We start from the raw sequence: 21,823 nt of genomic DNA, 5'->3' as shown, positions 1-21,823 counted from the left end.
AAATGTATTATGCGAACCGGAAGTGTCCGTTTCTGTTTTCACGTGTTGGTTGCAGGTAAAGATGACGGACAGCGTTGCATCGAAAAAGCCCAAATTGTCCTCTTCTCAGGTATTTTAAACTGGGACGTCATACGTTGTCTTCTGATGTGTAAAAGAGACAATTGGTGTCAGACACATCTTGAGATTTGAGGGGTTTTTTTTACGATAAACGACCGTAATTTTACATCGGTTCGCCAGCTAGCATAATGCTAACTAACATGGTGTGTATATGTTCATGTTTTACAGGGCGAGGACAGAGTAGATTGGAAGAAATGGAAAGCGGAACGTAAGCCTCCTTCAACCTACTTTATTATTTTGAAAAACTTGCCAAACTAATCGCGATGGTTGATTATCGGGGCATGCGCACTTTTACAGACATGTGTTATCTGACCCCAGTTGGGATTGAGTTCAGTCTTGTACTACATCAGAAATCACAACCGTGTATATAAGTAGACTCTCAAGACATGAAATGGAAATTATTGCCATGTGCCTATGTAGATGCTAAGTGTACACTGCTTAGTATCTTAGCCTAACGGTAACCGAAAGGTCGCTGGTTCGAATCCCGAGCTGGCAAGGTGGAAAAAATCTGCCGATGACGTGAATGTCGATTAAGGCAGCTCCTGCACCTCTCGGATTCAGAGGTTGGGTTAAATGCCGAATACACATTTCAGTTGAATGTGTTCAGTTGTGCAACTGACTAGGTAACCACCTTGACTTCCTTTCCTACTATTTGTTGATTTGTGAATCCAGCTCATGTTTTTTCTTGAATAATAGGAAAAGAGATCAAGAAGCAAATCAAAGAATCCAAGCTGATTCAACAACTTGACAAGCAGAAGCAAGAGGAGGAGGAGAAGACTGAGGCAGCACTGCAGCAGAGTCAGAGGGAAAACCGATCAGGTAATATTGATTAGGTTTTCACCCCACTGGTTATTTATTCCACTATGATCCCTCTATCTTTAAAAAATGCATAAGAATAAAATAATGTATGATTTTGACTCCCGTATCTGCAACCATAGGACGGTCGTACACAGTGAGCGTGGCCTTGCCTGGTTCTGTCCTGGACAATGCCCAGTCTACAGAACTCCGCACATACCTGGCTGGACAGATAGCCAGAGCCTGCGTCGTGTTCTGTGTCGACGAGATCATCGTATTTGACGAACAAGATGAGGATGTCAAGTAAGACCTCTGTTTCTGTACATCTTATTTTAGGCTCATGTCTTTAGTAATTTGATGCTGTTTTAGATGTTAGGTCTTGACAGTGGCAGTATAATTATACTGATCCACAATGTTTTATTTCACAGGACTGTTGAGGGAGAATTCAATGGTGTCGGCAAGAAGGGTCAAGCCTGCATTCAACTGGCTAGAATCCTCCAGTTCTTGGAATGCCCACAGTAAGTACTACATTGACTTATAACAGACTAAGTCAAACGCAGCTGCTGTCTTTGACTATGGTTTGAATCCTCTCCCCTTTGTATTATTTTCCAAGGTACCTGCGCAAATCATTCTTCCCAATGCATAAAGATTTACAGTATGCCGGTGAGTGAGTAGCTGAAAACTCCACCTCCATTCCTGGTTTTCCCAACCATATATGAACATATGTCATGGTGTAAACGTTATAATGAATGTTCTAGTACAGTCATAGTTGCCCTAACCGTGTGTTGGTGCCTTACCACTAAGGCTTGCTCAACCCTCTGGACAGCCCTCACCACATGAGGAAGGATGATGAGTGTGAGTACCGGGAGGGGGTGGTCCTTGATCGGCCTAGCAAACCAGGAAAAGGCTCCTTGGTCAACTGTGGAATGTGGAAGGTGAGTAGATGTCTCGATATGATGATAAAGTTGGGTAATACGCCATAAGAAGAACCATAGGTCAACGGACCGAGAAAAGCTGTGTGCTGATATTGAACCCCAACAGCAGCAGGATGTAGTAGAGGACTGATGTATTTTTCTGCTACTTTTAGGAGGTGCAGATAGATAAGCAGCTACAGTCTGGTCTCAGAGTCACTGTCCACATGAACAAGATCCAGAATAAAGGTAGGTCCACATCTGTCCATCCAACTCAGCTTATCTTTGATTCCATGAATAGGCGCTTCTGAGAAGTACGTTTCAGCTATTCACATACAAATATGATGCTTCACTCATAGTTGCTCAGTATTTTGTGTGTGTGTGTTTACACAGATGGTAGACTACACAAAGGGGTGGTGGTGGCGCCTCACAAGCCGCGAACAGAGGGAGGTCTGTACTGGGGCTACAGTGTTCGCCTGGCCTCAAGTCTAAGTAGGTGTATTATTTACATATCTTCCACAACTGGAGCCATTCTTTTCAATTTCGTGAGGTTGAGAGTTTCATTCAATTTGACTAATCTCACCTTACCAAGTGTTGATTTGGATTGCAGGTAATGTGTTCACTGAGTGTCCACATAAAGAGGGCTATGATCTGACCATTGGAACATCTGAGAAAGGCAGTGATGTTGACAAAACTTCTCTTTCTCCATTCAAGTAAGTTCAGAGTATGAGGGCAAGAAGGTCTGGTGGAAGACCTGTTTACATGTGTTACATAACCTCGTTGTATATGACTGAATCTCTCGTGGACAGATCTACGTCAACAACTGGTACCGTAGAGTCTGTGGGGAATGCGTGGGATAATGAGCAGCAGTAGTTCTGGTTTTGGGGTTTTTCATCACTGGTTATTTTGACATATCACAATGTCGCAGGCGTTAGCATCTTTAGAAATCAGAAGAGTAGGGGACATAGACTTGTACGTAACTAGCGAAGATAGAGGGTGGAGTTCCTTGTTCTATCATCTCTTAATCCCTTCTCTTAACATGTAAGGACCCAGAATTTAATCGAGCAGCTGACCAATAATGCAAGACTTTAATTCTGGGTTAGCTGAGATTATATATGGCCTGAAACTTTATTCTGTTCTCACTCTCCAGGCACATGTTGGTTGTGTTTGGTGGTCTGCAGGGCTTGGAGGCCAGTGTGGATGCTGATCAGAACCTGGAGGTGACGGACCCCGGTGTCCTATTTGACCTGTACCTCAACACCTGCCCCAACCAGGGCAGCAGAACCATCCGCACAGAGGTGAGTGTGTAGCAGGGAAAGACAGAGTATAGCGAACTGTCGTTCACATGTCTGCTGTAGGTCAGAGTTATTCCCTGACCAGGAAAGACTGACAATGGAACATGGTTTCCCTACATCAGGGATCTCAAACCCATTCCACAGAGGCTTGAGTGTCTGCGGGTTTTAGTTTTTTTTGTTTAAATTAAGCCTTAGACAATCAGGTGAGCCGAGTTCCTTACTAATTAGACCTTAATTCATCAATCAAGTACAAGGGTGCAGTGAAACCCCCAGACACTCAACCCTCCGTTTAATGAGTTTGACAGGTGCCCTACTTGGTGAAGGAAAATCTCGGGCCCTTAATCTGTCATATTGGCTGGGAGTTCAATCTGACCAGTCTATATTCTGTTGCTCTGATCATGTCTTCCACAGGAGGCCATCCTGATCTCCATGTCCAGCCTGAGGCAGAAAATCACAGCCGCATTTCCAGACAAGTCGAACGGTTCATAACAAGAAGTGGCTACTGACAAACCATCACTAAGAGGAAGACTAAAGGATCTAAAAAGAATTCACTTTTTTTGGGGAACTGGGTGAAGCTAACTGACCCAGGAGTCGATTTAATATTTAAATACTTCTGGGTTCGAATGAATGGACATTGCTGGGATTATTCTGTGCTGTTTTTTTATTTATTCAAGGGTAAGAGATCACAGCACAAGTGAAGAAGAACCTAGTGTCTTGGCCATGAGACCTCATTCTTGGTGTTTCCTTATTTCTATCCTCTCTCTTTGGTAGCATTTTGCTAGTTAAAGCTAACACTAGCTTTGCTCTGTTTCTACTATCCCCTCTGTATAGGATTCCAGGTGAATTAAGTCATTTATATGCATCAGTTTGTCATTTGTTCTCAAGACGCATTACAGAACATACATGAAGAATAAGTTGCTGAACACAATGCTAACAATAATGCAATACATTCTGTTCAGTGATGCTAATGAATACCACAATACATTCATTTGAATTATTCAAACTCAAACCGCTGCATGCCTCAGGATGTCAGAGGTAAAGGGTCAAGCATGATGACGAGGCAACGTCCGTTCATGTCGTGGTTAGACAGGATAAAACTACTTGGTATCTAATACAGCACATTTGTGTGAATGCCTTACAGAAGCTCACACACCCCTACATTCAACAGGCATGGTGTGAATCCATGGGCTTGGCACAAGCCAACCTACAGCGCTATAAATGTAAGCTTGTGTTCTGATGTTGGTATATTAACACTGAGCCATAAAAGGTTAGATTGGATACGGTAATGCTACAAACATGTCACTTAACTTTAGCCATACTGTCTGTAAGCATATAAAGGTCTCATGAATTCCTTTAAAGCGTTGAAACAAGTGTACTCCCACTGTTTCACTAAGGGATGGAGAAATGTAACCACTCATTCATAGAGCTATGGATGCAAGGACTGAACACCATATAAAAATGATAGTTTTTGCTTTGAGGTTATACAGTATTTGTTTATATTTTCAGTTCTGATGGGGTAAGAAAGTTGAACAAAGCTCATGAGGCATTTAAGTTATATTCCTCAAGTTCAAAAATTGATGTAGCTACTGCAGATTTCCCCTTTAAAACTTCTTGAATAATACAATCTTCCCTCAATTCGTAAAGTTGACATTATCTTATGTGAGTGCTTTTGAGGACATTTAACAAAAGCATTATAAACATGTAAAAATACATATTTAAATATCAATTAATTTGTTTATTTACAATAAATATTTTTGCAGTTGCCCTCTTCAAACTTCCTTGTCAAACACAGGAAATACCGTATTTACAAAATCCCATAAAATTCTGATTTTGCACTGTAAAAAAAAAGAAGCCCATTCAGAATGTATATTAATGTTTACAAACTAAGCTCAGGTCCATCACAGAGCTACAGAAATGGCTGCCATTCGGAGAAGGGGACACAGAAATGTGTAGTTCTATAAGAAAAATAAAGTATATTCAACTTATTGCCCGATTGACATAATAGGGCCAACCTGAACCATACACGTGCTGGCTCTTATATTTTCTTTTCACGTTGTCCTTTGCATCACAGTTCCAGCAACTACTGTATGGTAGATGCCCAACCAGGCCAATACAGCTAGGCTCAGTTTGGTCCAGTAGTGTGAAAAGGGTATTCGTGCACTGTCCAGGACCCTGGTCCAGATGTGTGCGTCACCTCTCATACCTTGGGCCAACTTTGTTGAAGGAACTAGTCATCTCACCATGTTGGGTGAGTGAAGGTGATGTTATACTGCTTGGCCCAGCGTGCAAACACCTGTTTCTCTGTGATGAAGCGATGGTGGGGGCCCTTCCGACCCCTCTCATTTTGCAGGTAGGTCACACACTCATCTGTGCCTCTGGGTTTATAGTAGTGGTAAGGCATCTTCTTGGGCTGGGGCTTTTTTCTGGAAAAAGAGGCTTTACAAATGATTACGTTGACAACCAGCATACGTTGGGTAGCAATAACCCCACGGCTCCTTCATAGACAAATTCCCCCCCTGCTGTTTTAAAGTGCAACATTCCGACCCAAAGATCTTCGTCCGGCTTCTTTCAGAGACAACTATAATAAACAATGTTCTGTTTATATGAAAGCAATCCTGTCAGTTGGAGACAATGGTTCCATAATAATCAGTATAGATTAATTGCTTACTACTAATTTATGATTACACACACAATGTAATAGCCTGGTAGATTTAAGTGCTTGATAGATCACTATCATTGATTCATCCTCTTCTTATGTGTAACATTGTTCATTAGTTCATACTCACCCACAGTGACTGGGCGGAACCATCCCGTACACTTTAATATTGTCACACTTCTCTATCGCAATCACCATTGTGAACCAGCCGGTGCTCAACCAAGACTGAGACTTTGCTCTAGAATAAAACGTTAAAAATAGCATTTAGAGGTTGATAGAAATGTCTATCATTAGATGCCAGGAAAATCCCCACATTGTGCTCATCATTATCGATCGATATTAGTGCCAAAATTGATTGGTAATTATATATTGAATTTATACAGATTTCTGCATTATCCCCATTGTTCTTTCACCATAACAGCTTTCCTTCATTCTACCCACCTGTCTCGCCCTGTCTCCTTCTGAAACAATGTATCAAACTTGTGCATCTTGCTAGGCGTGATGGTAAAGCTGGACAGGTTACTGTAGGTCATGCTGACTCTCTGGATCAGACGGTACAGTGTTCCTTTAGCCTCTCTACCAATCTTGGTGGGTGGTCCCCAGAATATGACTGCAGAATTTGCCTGGTGGTCTGTGAGGTTGAGAAACTCAGCTGGCCGTCGAACCACCCTGAACACACTCGAGTGAGCCACCACCCTGAGGGTGGTCCGGCTCCCCACGTCACGTTCGAACCCCGACAGGGGGGCGTCATTCATGCGGATCACACACTGGGCGCGGTCGATGTCCGGTCCGGCCCCGCTGCCCAGCACGTGGCTGGAGCTGGTCACCAGGGCACAGTGGTGGCAGTGCAGGGTCAGACTCTGGAGAGGGAATGCAGAAACAACAACTGAGAAAATATATACAGTATATAACATACAGTGAGCTCAAAGTATTGGGACAGTGACATGTTTTTTTGTTTTGGCTTTGTACTCCAGCCCATTGAAACGATACAATGACAATGTGGTTCAAATGCAGACGGTCAGCTTTCGTTTAGAAATTACAGCACATTTTGTACATAATCCACCCCTTTTAGGACACCCAAAGTATTGGGACAAATTCATTTATATGCGTATTAAAGTAGTCAAAAGTTAAGTATTTGGTCCCATATTCATAACACGCAATGACTACATCAAGTTTGTGATTCTACACATTTGTTGGATTTGTTTTCTGCTTGTGTTTCAGAATATTTTTTGCCCAAAACAAATTATTGGTAAATAATATATTGTGCCATTTGAGTCACTTATTGTGAATAAGAATATAATATGTTTCTAAACCCTTCTACAATAATGTGAATTCTAACATTACGGATAATCGTGAATGAATTGTGAATAATGAGTAAGAAAGACAGACAAACATCATACCCCCAAGCAGGGTTGGGTAGATTACTTTCTAAATGTAATCCGTTAGTTACAAGTTACCTGTCCAAAATTGGAATTGGTAACGTAACTTTTGGATTTCCCAAACTCAGTAATGTAATCTGGTTACATTATGTTACTTTTAGCTTACTTTCCCATTAAGAGGCATTAGAAGAAAACAAAAATGTATGTTACCAATTTAACGACATCTATTGCAGGATAAATCAATGTTAAAGTTTACATAGCTGGTCATATATGGATGTAAAATTTTACTTTATGGGTTGGTTATGTAGGCTTCTTCTAACCCATCGCATTCTGCTACATATAATAAATAATGCGATTAAATTATATCTTTACATTGAAAAAAAAAGTATCAGAATTCCAGTCATTCCAATAAATGTTATACCTTCAAGAATAGGACTTGGAAATATGGAAGTATAGATTAGCCAAATTAATTTTACCTGAGCATGACCCCAAAACTAAGGATTTATTAGCCAGTCCTACTCTGTTGTTTATGATTTTGTTGTCATGGAGGACTGATTGGTCTCATTGATTCCAGATGAAAAATAAATGCTGCGCTAATGGAATTGCATGCTTTGCCAAGAGTGTGCAAAGCTGTCATCAAGGCAAAGGGTGGCTACATAGAGGAATCTAAAATATATTCTGATTTGTTTAACACTTTTTTGGTTACAACATGATTTCTCCATTTCATAGTTTATTCTACAATGTAGAAAATAGTAAAAAAATAAATGAAAACCCTTGAATGAGTAGAGTCCAAACTTTTGACTGGTATTATACAGTATATATAATTTATAAGTCCAAAAATAGATGAAGCAACTACAGATTGCCCCTTTAAGTCTATCAATGAGGGGGGGATGCAAATAGTCCAGGGAGCCATTTGATTAGCTGTTCAGGAGTCTTATGGCTGGGGGTAGAAGCTGTTAAGAAGCCTTTTGAACCTAGACTTGGCGCTCTGCTACCACTTGCCATGTGGTAGCAGAGAGGGAGAGAACAGTCTATGACTAGAGTGACTGGAGTCTATGGCAATTGTTTGGGTCTTCATCTGACACCGACTGGTATATAGGTCCTGGATGGCAGGAAGCTTGGCCCCAGTGATGTACCGGGCCATACGCACTAACCTGTCGTGCCCTCTTCACGACTGTCTTGCTGTGTTTGGACCATGATAGTTTGTTGTTGATGTGGACACCAAGGAACTTGAAGCTCTCAACCTGCTCCACTACAGCCCCGTTGATGGGAATGGGGGCGTGCTCGGTCCTCCTTTTCCTGTAGTCCACAATAATCTCCTTTGTCTTGATCACGTTGAGGGAGAGATTGTTATCCTGGCACCACACTGCCAGGTCTCTGACCTCCCTATAGGCTGTCTCATCGTTGTCGGTGAGTTGTGTTGTGTCGTCGGCAAACTTAATGATATTGTTGGAGTCGTGCTTGGCCATGCAGTCATGAGTGAACAAGGAGTACAGGACAGGACTGAGCACGCACCACTGAGGGACCCCTGTGTTGAGGATTAGAGTGGCAGATGTGTCGTTGCCAACCCTTACCAACTAGGAGTGGCCTGTCAGGAAGTCCAGGATCCAGTTGTAGAGGGACGTGTTTAGTCCCAGGGTCCTTAGCTTAGGGATGAGCTTTGATGGCACAATGGCGTTGAACACTGAGCTGTAGCCAATGAATAGCATTCTCACGCAGGTGTTCCTTCTGTCCAAGTGGGAAAGGGCAGTGTGGAGTGCAATAGAGATTGCATCATCTGTGGATCTGTTCGGGCGGTATGCAAATTGGAGTGGGTCCAAGGTTTCTGGGATAATGGTGTTTAGGTGTGCCATGACCAGACATTCAAAGCACTTCATGGCTACAGACGTGAGTGCTACGGGTCGGTAGTCATTTAGGCAGGTTACCTTGGTGTTCTTTGGCACAGGGACTATGGTGGTCTGCTTGAAACATGTTCGTATTACAGACTCGGTCAGGGACAGGTTGAAAACGTCAGTGAAGACACTTTCCAGTTGGTCAGCGCATGCTCAGAGTACACATCCTGTTAATCCATCTGGCCCTGGTTGAGTATTGCTTTGTTCAACTATATATTGTGATTTGATAGGTGTGTCAGCGGTCTGACTGAATGCTCTGAGAGACTCTGGGTTGAAGTCGGTGATAAAGTAGTGTACTACCGACAAGAGATGGGCTATACAGTTGAAGTCGGAAGTTTACATAAACCTTAACCAAATATATTTAAACTCAGTTTTTCACAATTCCTGACATTTAATCCTAGTAAAAATGTCCTGTTTGAGGTCAGTTGGGATCACCACTTTATTTTAAGAATGTGAAATGTCAGAATAATTGTAGAAAGTGATTTATTTCAGCTTTTATTTCTTTCATCACATTCCCAGTGTGTCATACGTTTACATACACTCAATTAGTATTTGGTAGCATTGCCTTTCAATTGTTTAACTTGGGTCAAATGTTTCAGGTAGCCTTGCACAAGCTTCCCACAATAAGTTGGGTGAATTTTGGCCCATTCCTCCTGACAGAGCTGGTGTAACTGAGTCAGGTTTGTAGGCCTCCTTGCTCACACATGCTTTTTCAGTTCTGCCCACAAATTTTCTATAGGATTGAGGTCAGGGCTTTGTGATGGCCGCTCCAAAACCTTGACTTTGTTGTCCTTAAGCCATTTTGCCACAACTTTGGAAGTATGCTTGGGGTTATTGTCCATTTGGAAGACACATTTGTGAACAAGCTTTAACTTCCTGACTGATGTCTTGATGTTGCTTCACTATATCCACATAATTCTGCTTCCTCATGATGCCATCTATTTTGTCAAGTGAGCCTGTCCCTCCTGCAGCAAAGCACCCCCACAACATGATGCTGCCACCCTCGTGCTTCACGGTTAAGATGGTGTTCTTCGGCTTGCATGCCTCCCCCTTTTTCCTCCAAACATAACGATGGTTATTATGGCCAAACAGTTCTATTTTTGTTTCATCAGACCAGAGGATATTTCTCCAAAAAGTACGATCTTTGTCCCCGTCTGCAGTTGCAAACCGTAGTCTGTTTTTTTAATGGCGGTTTGGGGCAGTGGCTTCTTCCTTGCTGAGCGGCCGTTCAGGTTATGTTGATATAGGACTCGTTTTACTGTGGATATAGATACTTTTGTACCCGTTTCCTCCAGCAGCTTCACAAGGTCCTTTGCTGTTGTTCTGGGATTGATTTGCACTTTTCGCACCAAAGTACGTTCATCTCTAGGAGACAGAACGTGTCTCCTTCCTGAGCGGTATGACGGCTGCATGGTCCCATTGTGTTTACACTTGCGTACTATTGTTTGTACAGATGAACGTGGTACCTTCAGGCGTTTGGAAATTGCTCCCAAGGATGAACCAGACTTGTGGAGGTCTACAATTTTGTTTCAAGCAAAGAGGCACTGAGTTTGAAGGTAGGCCTTGAAATACATCCACAGGTACACCACCAATTGACTCAATTTTTAAAAAAAACCCAGAACATACCTAGCCCAGAACATAGCCCAGTTGACAAATTATTACAAACAGTAACCAGCCAAGCAGAAGCGTTACAAAACTCAGAAATAGAGATAAAATGAATCCCTTACCTTTGATGATCTTCATATGGTGGCAATCAGAAGACATTCATTTACTCAATAAATGTTCCTTTTGTTCGATGAAGTCTCTTTATATCCAAAAACCTCCGTTTTGTTAGCGCGTTTTCTTCAGTAATCCACAGGCTCAAACTCAGTCAAAACAGACAAAAAAATCCAAATTGTATCTGTAAAGTTCATAGAAACATGTCAAACGATGTTTATATTCAATCCTCAGGTTGTTTTTTTAGCCTAAATGATCTATAATATTTCAACCGGACAATAACGTTGTCAATATAAAAGGTAAACAAGAAATGCACATGAGCCTAAAAAAACACAGCGTCACGTTAGGGTCCACTCCTTCAGACTGGTCTTACTCCCTCATTTATAAGAATACAAGCCTGAAACAATTTCTAAAGACTGTTGACATCTAGTGGAAGGCATAGGAACTGTAAATCAAGTCCTAAATCAATGGATTGAATAGAAAACTACAAAAAAAATGGCATTGAATAGAAAACTAAAAAAATAAATAAAATAAAAACTACTTCCTGAATGGATTTTTCTCAGGTTTTCACCTGCTAAATCCGTTCTGTTATACTCACAGACACTATTTTAACTTTACAGTTTTGGAAACTTTAGTGTTTTCTATCAAAATCTATCAGTTATATGCATATCATATCTTCTGGGCCCGAGTAGCAGGCCGTTTAATTTGGGCATGCTTTTCATCCAAAATTCCGAATGCTGCCCCCTACCCTAGAGAAGTTAACTAACCTCCAGACGAGCTTCAATGCCATACAACTCTCCTTCCGTGGCCTCCAACTGCTCTTAAACGCAAATAAAACTAAATGCATGCTATTCAACCGATCATTGCCAGCACCTGCTAACCCGTCCAGCATCACTACTCTGGACGGCTCTGACTTAGAATACGTGGACATCTACAAATACCAAGGTGTCTGGTTAGACTGTAAACTCTCCTTCCAGACTCACATTAAGCATCTCCAATCAAAAATTAAATCTAGAATCGGCTTCCTATTTCGCAACAAAGTCTCCTTCACTCATGCTGCCAAACATACCCTCGTAAAACTGACCATCCTACCGATCCTTGACTTCGGCGATGTCATCTATAAAATAGCCACCAACACTCTACTCAGCAAACTGGTTGTAGTCTATCACAGTGCCATCCGTTTTGTCACCAAAGCCCCATATACTACCCACCACTGCGACCTGTACACTCTTGTTGGCTGGCCCTCGCTTCATACTCGTCACCAAACCCACTGGCTACAGGTTTTCTACAAGTCTCTGCTAGGTAAAGCCCCATCCTATCTCAGCTCTCTGGTCACCATAGCAGCACCCACTCATAGCACACGCTCCAGCAGGTATATCTCACTGGTCACCCCCAAAGCCAATTCCTCCTTTGGTCGCTTTTCCTTCCAGTTCTCTGCTGCCACTGACTGGAACGAACTGCAAAAATGACTGAAGCTGGAGATTCCCATCTCCCTCACTAGCTTTGAAAAATTTGATCATATTACTCCAGTGCTAGCCTCTCTACACTGGCTTCCTGTCAAAGCAAGGGCTGATTTCAAGGTTTTACTGCTAACCTACAAAGCATTACATGGGCTTGCTCCTACCTATCTCTCTGATTTGGTCCTGCCGTACATACCTACACGTACGCTACGGTCACAAGACGCAGGCCTCCTAATTGTCCCTAGAATTTCTAAGCAAACAGCTGGAGGCAGGGCTTTCTCCTATAGAGCTCCATTTTTATGGAACTGTCTGCCTACCCATGTCAGAGACGCAAACTCGGTCTCAACCTTTAAGTCTCTACTGAAGACTCATCTCTTCAGTGGGTCATATGATTGAGTGTAGTCTGGCCCAGGAGTGGGAGGGTGAACGGAAAGGCTCTGGAGCAACGAACCGCCCTTGCTGTCTCTGCCTGGCCGGTTCCCCTCTTTCCACTGGGATTCTCTGCCTCTAACCCTATTACAGGGGCTGAGTCACTGGCTTACTGGGGCTCTCTCATGCTGTCCCTGGAGTGGGTGCGTCACCTGAGTGGGTTGATTCACTGATGTGGTCATCCTGTCTGGGTTGGAGAGGACTGGCCACCCCACATAGCCTGGTTCCTCTCTAGGTTTCTTCCTAGGTTTTGGCCTTTCTAGGGAGTTTTTCCTAGCCACCGTGCTTCTACACCTGCATTGCTTGCTGTTTGGGGTTTTAGGCTGGGTTTCTGTACAGCACTTTGAGATATCAGCTGATGTACGAAGGGCTATATAAATAAATTTGATTTGATTTGATTTAAGAACCAGCTGTCAGGGCAGCTCACAGATCACTGCACCTGTTCATAGCCCATCTGTATACAGCCCATCTATCTACCTCATTCCCATACTGTATTTATTTATTTTGCTCCTTTTGCACCACAGTATCTCTACTTGCACATCCATCTTTTGCACATCTACCATTCCAGTGTTTAATTGCCATATTGTAATTACTTCGCCACCATGGCCTATTTATTGCCTTAACTCCCTTATTTGCACTCACTGTATATAGACTTTGTTTTCTTTTTTTCTACTGTATTATTGACTGTATGTTTGTTTATTCCATGTGTAACTCTGTGTTGTTGTATGTGTCGAACTGCTATGCTTTATCTTGGCCATGTCGCAGTTGTAAATGAGAACTTCTCAACTAGCTTACCTGGTTAAATAAAAGTGAAATTAAAAAATAAAATAAAAATGAGTCAATTTAGAAGCTTCTTAAGCCATGACATTTTCTGGAATTTTCCAAGCTGTTTAACGGCACAGTCAACTTTGTGCATGTAAACTTCTGATCCACTGGAATTGTGATACATTAAATTATAAGTGAAATAATCTGTCTGTAAACATTTGTTGTAAAAATGACTTGTGTCATGCACAAAGTAGACATCCTAACCGACTTGCCAAAACTATAGTTAACAAGAAATTTGTGGAGTGGTTGAAAAATGAGTTTTAATGACTCCAACCTAAGTGTATGTAAACTTCCAACTTCAACTGTAGGTGCACCACAGAAGTCCCCTCAAAGCCTGCCATTGACTATGTACAGACCCAGCTTGCGACAGAGCTGCAGGAGTTGTGACCCGCTTTTGTTGGTTGCTTTGTCATAGTTGTGTCTATGGGGGCATATTGGGGAGGGGATGCTGTCACCTCTAGGTAGGTGTTCGTCTCCCTGTGTTCTCTTTCTCTCTGAAATTTCAGTGGAAGTTAAATAGTAGTTCAAAACTAAAGCTCACCAGTCATACAGAAAACAGCTATATGAATACAGCTGTATGAACTGTGCAACAGTTTTTTACTCAATTTGGACTTGAGTTGTTCCTAAAATGCATTTGTGTCTGTTTTTGGGCTATGCATTATTGTTTCTATGGATCATGTGGTAGAGACTATAATCCACCCACTACATTTAGCCAGTGCTAAGCATTTTTGGCACTACTTTAACTTAACCCCACAAGTGTGAGAACAGGGTTCATATTAACCCATGACTTTAATGTTGTTTTTATACAAGATGTAGCCTTCTTGACCACGTCTCCTGGATTAAATAGAGGTTCCATAGATTTTCTCTGTAATTCAAACCCTGAGTGTAAATTACCTTGTTTCCATAGACAGCCACATAGCCCTCCTTCCCTGCCCATTTCTTGAGGTCAGTGACCTTGATGGGGTGATGAGGCGAGGACGCCCGGAAGGGACTGTAGAAGGGACTGATGTCGTTGCCGCTGTTGGAGCTAAAGAGGATGAGGAGGGTCATCAGGAGGAAGATGGCCCCGAAGATCACCATCTTCTGGCTCTGAGGCCCTTGCTGCCAAAGATAGGGGGAACCATTGATATAATATACATCAATGTTCGTGGTGTGTTGTCTGTCAATATTAGTCTCTTGTGACAGACTGTTACATAAATGTATTATGTAGTAGCTGACTAGCATGTACACTGTATTTGGTTCTGGGTGCCGAGATCAATGTTAGTGCTTTGTTGTCTATCTGGTTTATAGTAATGAAAAACAACCTCTAAAAGGCAGTTCAAATAACAGTTGCCATTCTGAGAGGAACTCATTTGTGTCAAGTTCAGGTTTATTTACCATCTTTGCACATAATGTGACCAAATGCTTTTACAAAACATACAGATAGGCCTATTATGCACAGTGCATCAGTAATAATATTTGATAGCTAATTTGACAAGAACAAAAAAAAACATTTTAAGTGAGAGTATATCAATGCTCAGAATGATTTTACCTTTTCAACAAGCCTCATCCCCATGCTTCCACGTCAGGCTGAGCTACATTGCATGTTCTGTGCTTTTCTGGTCACCACCCCTGTCAAGAGGCAGATGTTCCATAGTGAATACACGCTAAATTCGTTCAGGCTGCTATCTTGTATACTTATAGTCAATAGGTAGTTTAACAAAACGTCACAATAAGTTGTTTTCCGTTCGATTTGCCTTCTCCGCTAAAACCATTGACAACTGCTTGCTGTTGTTAAATAAATGTTAACTATTTGGCTGTAATATCATCACCCCTTGAAGAGCATTGTCAGACCTACACATTTACAATTATTCCATGCAAAACAAATGCGCACATTTAGCTATACCAGAGTTATACAGCAAGTTACTGCATACTTTTCATGATTAGTAAACATCAATTGATCATGTAATTTCAGATACGTGAAGGTAGCTTCACGATATCTCTCAATGTTGGCTACCATTATTTTGATATTTGAGTGATATAAAATAAAAGTTAACTATACCTGACAAGTATGCATGGTTTAGGTTAATTTCACATATTTTTTGGTCTGCCTGTCAAGCAGCAGAAGGGAGCATTTGCCATGGGACGGTTAGCTGACGTTTACTTTGCAAGCTACCGCAGGTAGAAACTTTGTACAGTTGGCTAAACATGTAGCTAGCTAGTGTAGTAGGTAGACCTAATGTACTTTTCCCCCCAACCATTGTAGGCCTACAAAGCGAAAATCGCTAACATATTCCCCTTTTCAATCGTTTTTAAGAGTGTTAGATTGTGATTGCTGCTGACAGACATGATATACCAATATAGTCTATATTTATTGATGGACCATGCCAAAATGGTTAGCTAAACACAGATCAGGTCAATATGGCTGGCTAGCTAGCTAGTTAGTTAACAAGCGAACTTTTGGGGTTAAACTAGATGAGTATATCCAAATATTGTTTGATTTGCTTGCCATCTATACTGATAACTTTACCAGGAGGATGATGATTTACAGATATCAAGTTATTTCTCAAAACTAATCTCTGACCGAGGAAAATACAGATTCAGGTTGGATATTCGCCTGTAGTCTTCTTTACGTCCACCAACAGCAGTTAGGGACCGTCAACATAGTGACAAATAATATTTTTTTTAATTTCATTGGCTCTTTAACCATCTGCATGCGCAGACCAGCTGGCCGGTGTGTTTACGGACATATTCAATCAATCCCTATACCAGTCTGCTGTTCCCACATGCTTCAAGAGGGCCACCATTGTTCCTGTTCCCAAGAAAGCTAAGGTAACTGAGCTAAACGACTACCGCCCCGTAGCTCTCACTTCCGTCATCATGAAGTGCTTTGAGAGACTAGTCAAGGACCATATCACCTCCACCCTACCTGACACCCTAGACCCACTCCAATTTGCTTACCGCCCAAATAGGTCCACAGACGATGCAATCTCAACCACACTGCACACTGCCCTAACCCATCTGGACAAGAGGAATACCTATGTGAGAATGCTGTTAATTGACTACAGCTCGGCATTCAACACCATAGTACCTCCAAGCTCGTCATCAAGCTCGAGACCCTGGGTCTCGACCCCGCCCTGTGCAACTGGGTACTGGACTTCCTGACGGGCCGCCCCCGGGTGGTGAGGGTAGGCAACAACATCTCCTCCCCGCTGATCCTCAACACTGGGGCCCCACAAGAGTGCGTTCTGAGCCCTCTCCTGTACTCCCTGTTCACCCACGACTGCGTGGCCACGCACGCCTCCAACTCAATCATCAAGTTTGCGGACGACACAACAGTGGTAGGCTTGATTACCAACAACGACGAGACGGCCTACAGGGAGGAGGTGAGGGCCCTCGGAGTGTGGTGTCAGGAAAATAACCTCACACTCAACGTCAACAAAACTAAGGAGATGATTGTGGACTTCAGGAAACAGCAGAGGGAACACCCCCCTATCCACATCGATGGAACAGTAGTGGAGAGGGTAGCAAGTTTTAAGTTCCTCGGCATACACATCACAGACAAACTGAATTGGTCCACTCACACAGACAGCATTGTGAAGAAGGCGCAGCAGCGCCTCTTCAACCTCAGGAGGCTGAAAAAATTTGGCTTGTCACCAAAAGCACTCACAAACTTCTACAGATGCACAATCGAGAGCATCCTGGCGGGCTGTATCACCGCCTGGTACGGCAACTGCTCCGCCCTCAACCGTAAGGCTCTCCAGAGGGTAGTGAGGTCTGCACAACGCATCACCGGGGGCAAACTACCTGCCCTTCAGGACACCTACACCACCCGATGTCACAGGAAGGCCATAAAGATCATCAAGGACATCAACCACCCGAGCCACTGCCTGTTCACCCCGCTATCATCCAGAAGGCGAGGTCAGTACAGGTGCATCAAAGCTGGGACCGAGAGACTGAAAAACAGCTTCTATCTCAAGGCCATCAGACTGTTAAACAGCCACCACTAACATTGAGTGGCTGCTGCCAACACACTGACACTGACTCAACTCCAGCCACTTTAATAATGGGAATTGATGGGAAATGATGTAAATATATCACTAGCCACTTTAAACAATGCTACCTTATATACAGTGCCTTGCGAAAGTATTCGGCCCCCTTGAACTTTGCGACCTTTTGCCACATTTCAGGCTTCAAACATAAAGATATAAAACTGTATTTTTTTGTGAAGAATCAACATCAAGTGGGACACAATCATGAAGTGGAACGACATTTATTGGATATTTCAAACTTTTTTAACAAATCAAAAACGGACAAATTGGGCGTGCAAAATGATTCAGCCCCTTTACTTTCAGTGCAGCAAACTCTCTCCAGAAGTTCAGTGAGGATCTCTGAATGATCCAATGTTGACCTAAATGACTAATGAGGATAAATACAATCCACCTGTGTGTAATCAAGTCTCCGTATAAATGTACCTGCACTGTGATAGTCTCAGAGGTCCGTTAAAAGCGCAGAGAGCATCATGAAGAACAAGGAACACACCAGGCAGGTCCGAGATACTGTTGTGAAGAAGTTTAAAGCCGGATTTGGATACAAAAAGATTTCCCAAGCTTTAAACATCCCAAAGAGCACTGTGCAAGCAATAATATTGAAATGGAAGGAGTATCAGACCACTGCAAATCTACCAAGACCTGGCCGTCCCTCTAAACTTTCAGCTCATACAAGAGGAAGACTGATCAGAGATGCAGCCAAGAGGCCCATGATCACTCTGGATGAACTACAGAGATCTACAGCTGAGGTGGGAGACTCTGTCCATAGGACAACAATCAGTCGTATATTGCACAAATCTGGCCTTTATGGAAGAGTGGCAAGAAGAAAGCCATTTCTTAAAGATATCCATAAAAAGTGTTGTTTAAAGTTTGCCACAAGCCACCTGGGTGACACACCAAACATGTGGAAGAAGGTGCTCTGGTCTGATGAAACCAAAATTGAACTTTTTGGCAACAATGCAAAACGTTATGTTTGGCGTAAAAGCAACACAGCTGAACACACCATCCCCACTGTCAAACATGGTGGTGGCAGCATCATGGTTTGGGCCTGCTTTTCTTCAGCAGGGACAGGGAAGATGGTTAAAATTGATGGGAAGATGGATGGAGCCAAATACAGGACCATTCTGGAAGAAAACCTGATGGAGTCTGCAAAAGACCTGAGACTGGGACGGAGATTTGTCTTCCAACAAGACAATGATCCAAAACATAAAGAAAAATCTACAATGGAATGGTTCAAAAATAAACATATCCAGGTGTTAGAATGGCCAAGTCAAAGTCCAGACCTGAATCCAATCGAGAATCTGTGGAAAGAACTGAAAACTGCTGTTCACAAATGCTCTCCATCCAACCTCACTGAGCTCGAGCTGTTTTGCAAGGAGGAATGGGAAAAAAATTCAGTCTCTCGATGTGCAAAACTGATAGAGACATACCCCAAGCGACTTACAGCTGTAATCGCAGCAAAAGGTGGCGCTACAAAGTATTAACTTAAGGGGGCTGAATAATTTTGCACACCCAATTTTTCAGTTTTTGATTTGTTAAAAAAGTTTGAAATATCCAATAAATGTCGTTCCACTTCATGATTGTGTCCCACTTGTTGTTGATTCTTCACAAAAAAATACAGTTTTATATCTTTATGTTTGAAGCCTGAAATGTGGCAAAAGGTCGCAAAGTTCAAGGGGGCCGAATACTTTCGCAAGGCACTGTAATGCTACTTACCCTACATTATTCATCTCATATGCATACGTATATACTGTACTCTATATCATCGACTGTATCCTTATGTAATACATGTATCACTAGCCACTTTAACTATGCCACTTTGTTTACATACTCATCTCATATGTATATACTGTACTCGATACCATCTACTGTATCTTGCCTATGCTGCTCTGTACCATCACTCATTCATATATCCTTATGTACATATTCTTTATCCCCTTACACTGTGTACAAGACAGTAGTTTTGGAATTGTTAGTTAGATTACTTGTTGGTTATTACTGCATTGTCGGAACTTGAAGCACAAGCATTTCGCTACACTCGCATTAACATCTGCTAACCATGTGTATGTGACAAATAAAATTTGATTTGATTTGATTATTCCTAAAGGTTTCAAAACTGGTTCTAGCTAACCTGATGGCATAGATACACATTGCACACACTTTTTTTTTGTCAATTTACATCTCGCACTATTTTAAATTATTTATTTACATTTTTAAATTTCAATAGCTCCTTGGTCATGTGACCTACTGACTTCAAACTATGTTCAGAATGTACACTCCGTGGGCCTACACATTGCACACCCTTTAGTTTGTCCATTTTCATCTCACACAGCTTTACATGAATTTTCAAGGTTTTTCAGTGTTTCTAATTTCAATAGCTCCTTGGTCATGTGCCCTACTGACCTCGAACAAGGTTCAGAATGTCTACACATCCCACACCCTTTAGTTTGTCCATTTTCATCTCACTCAATTTTACATTAATTTTCAATGTTTCTAATTTCAATAGATCCTTGGTAATGTGACCTACTGGACTCAACCAAGGTTCAGAATGTCCAGGGAATACCCTTGTATATTACACACCCTTTAGTTTGTCCATTTTCATCGCACACGATTTTACATACATTTTTCAAACTTTACGGATAAGCTGGCGGGTGCCTCGGGGAGAGTTCTCTTTTCTTTGTGAAGGGCAGGGCGCCCTGAAATGGGTTCGCCCAAGAGAGAGGGGCCCAAGCCCTGGAAAGCGTTGCGGTTTCGGCGGCATCTGGTGAGCTCTCCCTGGCCCTTGAAAATCTGTGGGAGAGGGTGTAAATCTCACGCCGGGGTGTACACATATCCACAGCGGGTTTCCAAGGTGAACAGCCTCTGGCATGTTATAACAATGTAGGTAAGGGAAGTTGGCAAAAAAGATCTGTAACTTCAGGAGAAGGATTGGCTCTAAAATTAATGTAAAAACGTGTCAGATGAAAATAGACAAACTAAAGGTTGTGCAATGTGTAGGCCCACTGAGTGTACATTGTGCACCTTGTTTGACGTCAGTAGGTCACATGACCAAGGAGCTATTGACATTTGAATGTAAAAAACCCGTTTTTACTTTGTTTACGCTCCCTAACTAATTCAACTAGGAATAAAACATGCTGGTCAAATAAGACCTGTGCAATGTTGTGTGCAATTTTTCCAACCTCATGACAATAGCTTTCAAGTGGTTTGAAAGATATTGAGGTTTTACCTAGTTTAATCACTGATGAAGCAAGCTAAATTATGTTGTTTGCTTTGCTAGGATGCCAAACATTTATTTAAAGGGGACCTATGCAGAAATTGCTCCGCCAGTTCCTGGTTGCAAACATTCTAATAGTTTGCCTATTTTCATTCTAAGTGACAAAACAAGCATTTGTAGAGAATCAATGTATGAAGCTGGTGTACAAAACCGAAAGTAAAATACAAAAAAAATGAAATTTAAGAACGGGAAGCATAGTAGTTGTTAATAGTTCGAGCGGAGATGGGGGTGTCCTTGCCCCCCAGAAGCCAAATCAAACGTACAATAGTGACGTTTAATTTAAAACGACCTATACGAATCCTATGATATGGTAGCATTGAAAATGAATCACAATTGTCTCAGAATAATGTCTTGTGGTTATCGGCATATTGCATACTAAAATGCATTCTCAAGAATTTGACAACCACAATCTTTTTTTATTTTCTTTCGGTTTTTGTTATTCCAACTGATGTCCAACATCTGGGCCCTATCCGTTTGATAGTGGTTCATGAAAACCAACACCTCCGGTTTAAATAAAAAGGAATATCTATTGCACATATTTAATTTGAGCGCACTGGCACAACTGTAATTATAAGCCTATCAAAACTTAAATATACAAATTCAATAGAATAAGCGATTGGGGGACATGGCAATATTCTTGCCCAGACCTAAACCCGTTGTCTCACTGCTAACGTTGGCTATCGGACATGACTCGTGTTGACACCATAAATAGCTTTATTCTAAGCCATAATAGCGGGAAATGGCTGTCATTCAACAATTTCTGTAGAATAATGATTAAATGAAATGATTACGAGGTTTGCTTACCAATTCGTTTTTTTTATCCATATGAGATCTGTGCATCATTGACGTTTGATCTGTCGGCGCGCCCCCCATCTCCCTAAACCATCGTAGGAGGGGACTCGCTTGCGTCATCAAAATTTCAGCGCCGCAGTGAAAATGATTATTAGGAACTTTATAAATAATTTAGAGAAGACACAAAGGCTAGTATTTGAAAATGGACATAGTTAATTTCAGTGTTGTGAAAACCAGACACTTTCAGAATAAAC

The 21,823-nt window shown here is 42.0% G+C and overlaps 2 protein-coding genes across 2 annotated transcripts; one reads left to right on the top strand and one right to left on the bottom strand.

Annotated features, from left to right (window-relative positions):
• The first annotated feature begins 24 nt into the window (after nt 1–24).
• On the top strand, nt 25–4,881 carry LOC139408425 (SPOUT domain containing methyltransferase 1). Its single transcript, XM_071152287.1, has 12 exons — nt 25–109; nt 286–325; nt 814–936; nt 1,056–1,215; nt 1,341–1,430; nt 1,526–1,575; nt 1,717–1,847; nt 2,000–2,072; nt 2,217–2,315; nt 2,434–2,536; nt 2,974–3,121; nt 3,530–4,881. The coding sequence occupies exons 1-12, from the start codon at nt 62–64 to the stop codon at nt 3,605–3,607; spliced, it is 1,143 nt and encodes a 380-aa protein (XP_071008388.1). The 5' UTR covers nt 25–61; the 3' UTR covers nt 3,608–4,881.
• Nucleotides 3,765–21,664, bottom strand: LOC139408427 (ST6 (alpha-N-acetyl-neuraminyl-2,3-beta-galactosyl-1,3)-N-acetylgalactosaminide alpha-2,6-sialyltransferase 6). The gene is made up of 6 exons (XM_071152289.1): nt 21,582–21,664; nt 15,007–15,086; nt 14,370–14,576; nt 6,216–6,634; nt 5,905–6,012; nt 3,765–5,541 (listed from the first exon to the last, which is right to left on the bottom strand). The coding sequence occupies exons 2-6, from the start codon at nt 15,028–15,030 to the stop codon at nt 5,355–5,357; spliced, it is 945 nt and encodes a 314-aa protein (XP_071008390.1). The 5' UTR covers nt 15,031–15,086; nt 21,582–21,664; the 3' UTR covers nt 3,765–5,354.
• Nucleotides 21,665–21,823: the final 159 nt, after the last annotated feature.

Source organism: Oncorhynchus clarkii, chromosome 5 (assembly GCF_045791955.1).
Source record: "Oncorhynchus clarkii lewisi isolate Uvic-CL-2024 chromosome 5, UVic_Ocla_1.0, whole genome shotgun sequence".
In the NCBI taxonomy this organism is placed as follows: Eukaryota; Metazoa; Chordata; class Actinopteri; order Salmoniformes; family Salmonidae; genus Oncorhynchus; species Oncorhynchus clarkii.
This window is presented reverse-complemented; position numbering and strand designations above follow the sequence as displayed.

What these genes read in the sequence shown, in the direction of transcription:
- LOC139408427 (XM_071152289.1), bottom strand. Translation starts at nt 15,030, where the DNA reads ATGGGGATGAGGCTTGTTGAAAAG. An exon ending in GGATGAGGCTTGTTGAAAAG is followed by an intron (nt 14,577 to 15,006) that starts GTAAAATCATTC and finishes TATCTTTGGCAG; the next exon opens with CAAGGGCCTCAGAGCCAGAA. An exon ending in AAGGAGACAGGGCGAGACAG is followed by an intron (nt 6,013 to 6,215) that starts GTGGGTAGAATG and finishes GTTTTATTCTAG; the next exon opens with AGCAAAGTCTCAGTCTTGGT.
- LOC139408425 (XM_071152287.1), top strand. Translation starts at nt 62, where the DNA reads ATGACGGACAGCGTTGCATCGAAAAAGCCCAAATTGTCCTCTTCTCAG. An exon ending in TAAAGATTTACAGTATGCCG is followed by an intron (nt 1,576 to 1,716) that starts GTGAGTGAGTAG and finishes CTTACCACTAAG; the next exon opens with GCTTGCTCAACCCTCTGGAC. An exon ending in GCAGAACCATCCGCACAGAG is followed by an intron (nt 3,122 to 3,529) that starts GTGAGTGTGTAG and finishes TGTCTTCCACAG; the next exon opens with GAGGCCATCCTGATCTCCAT.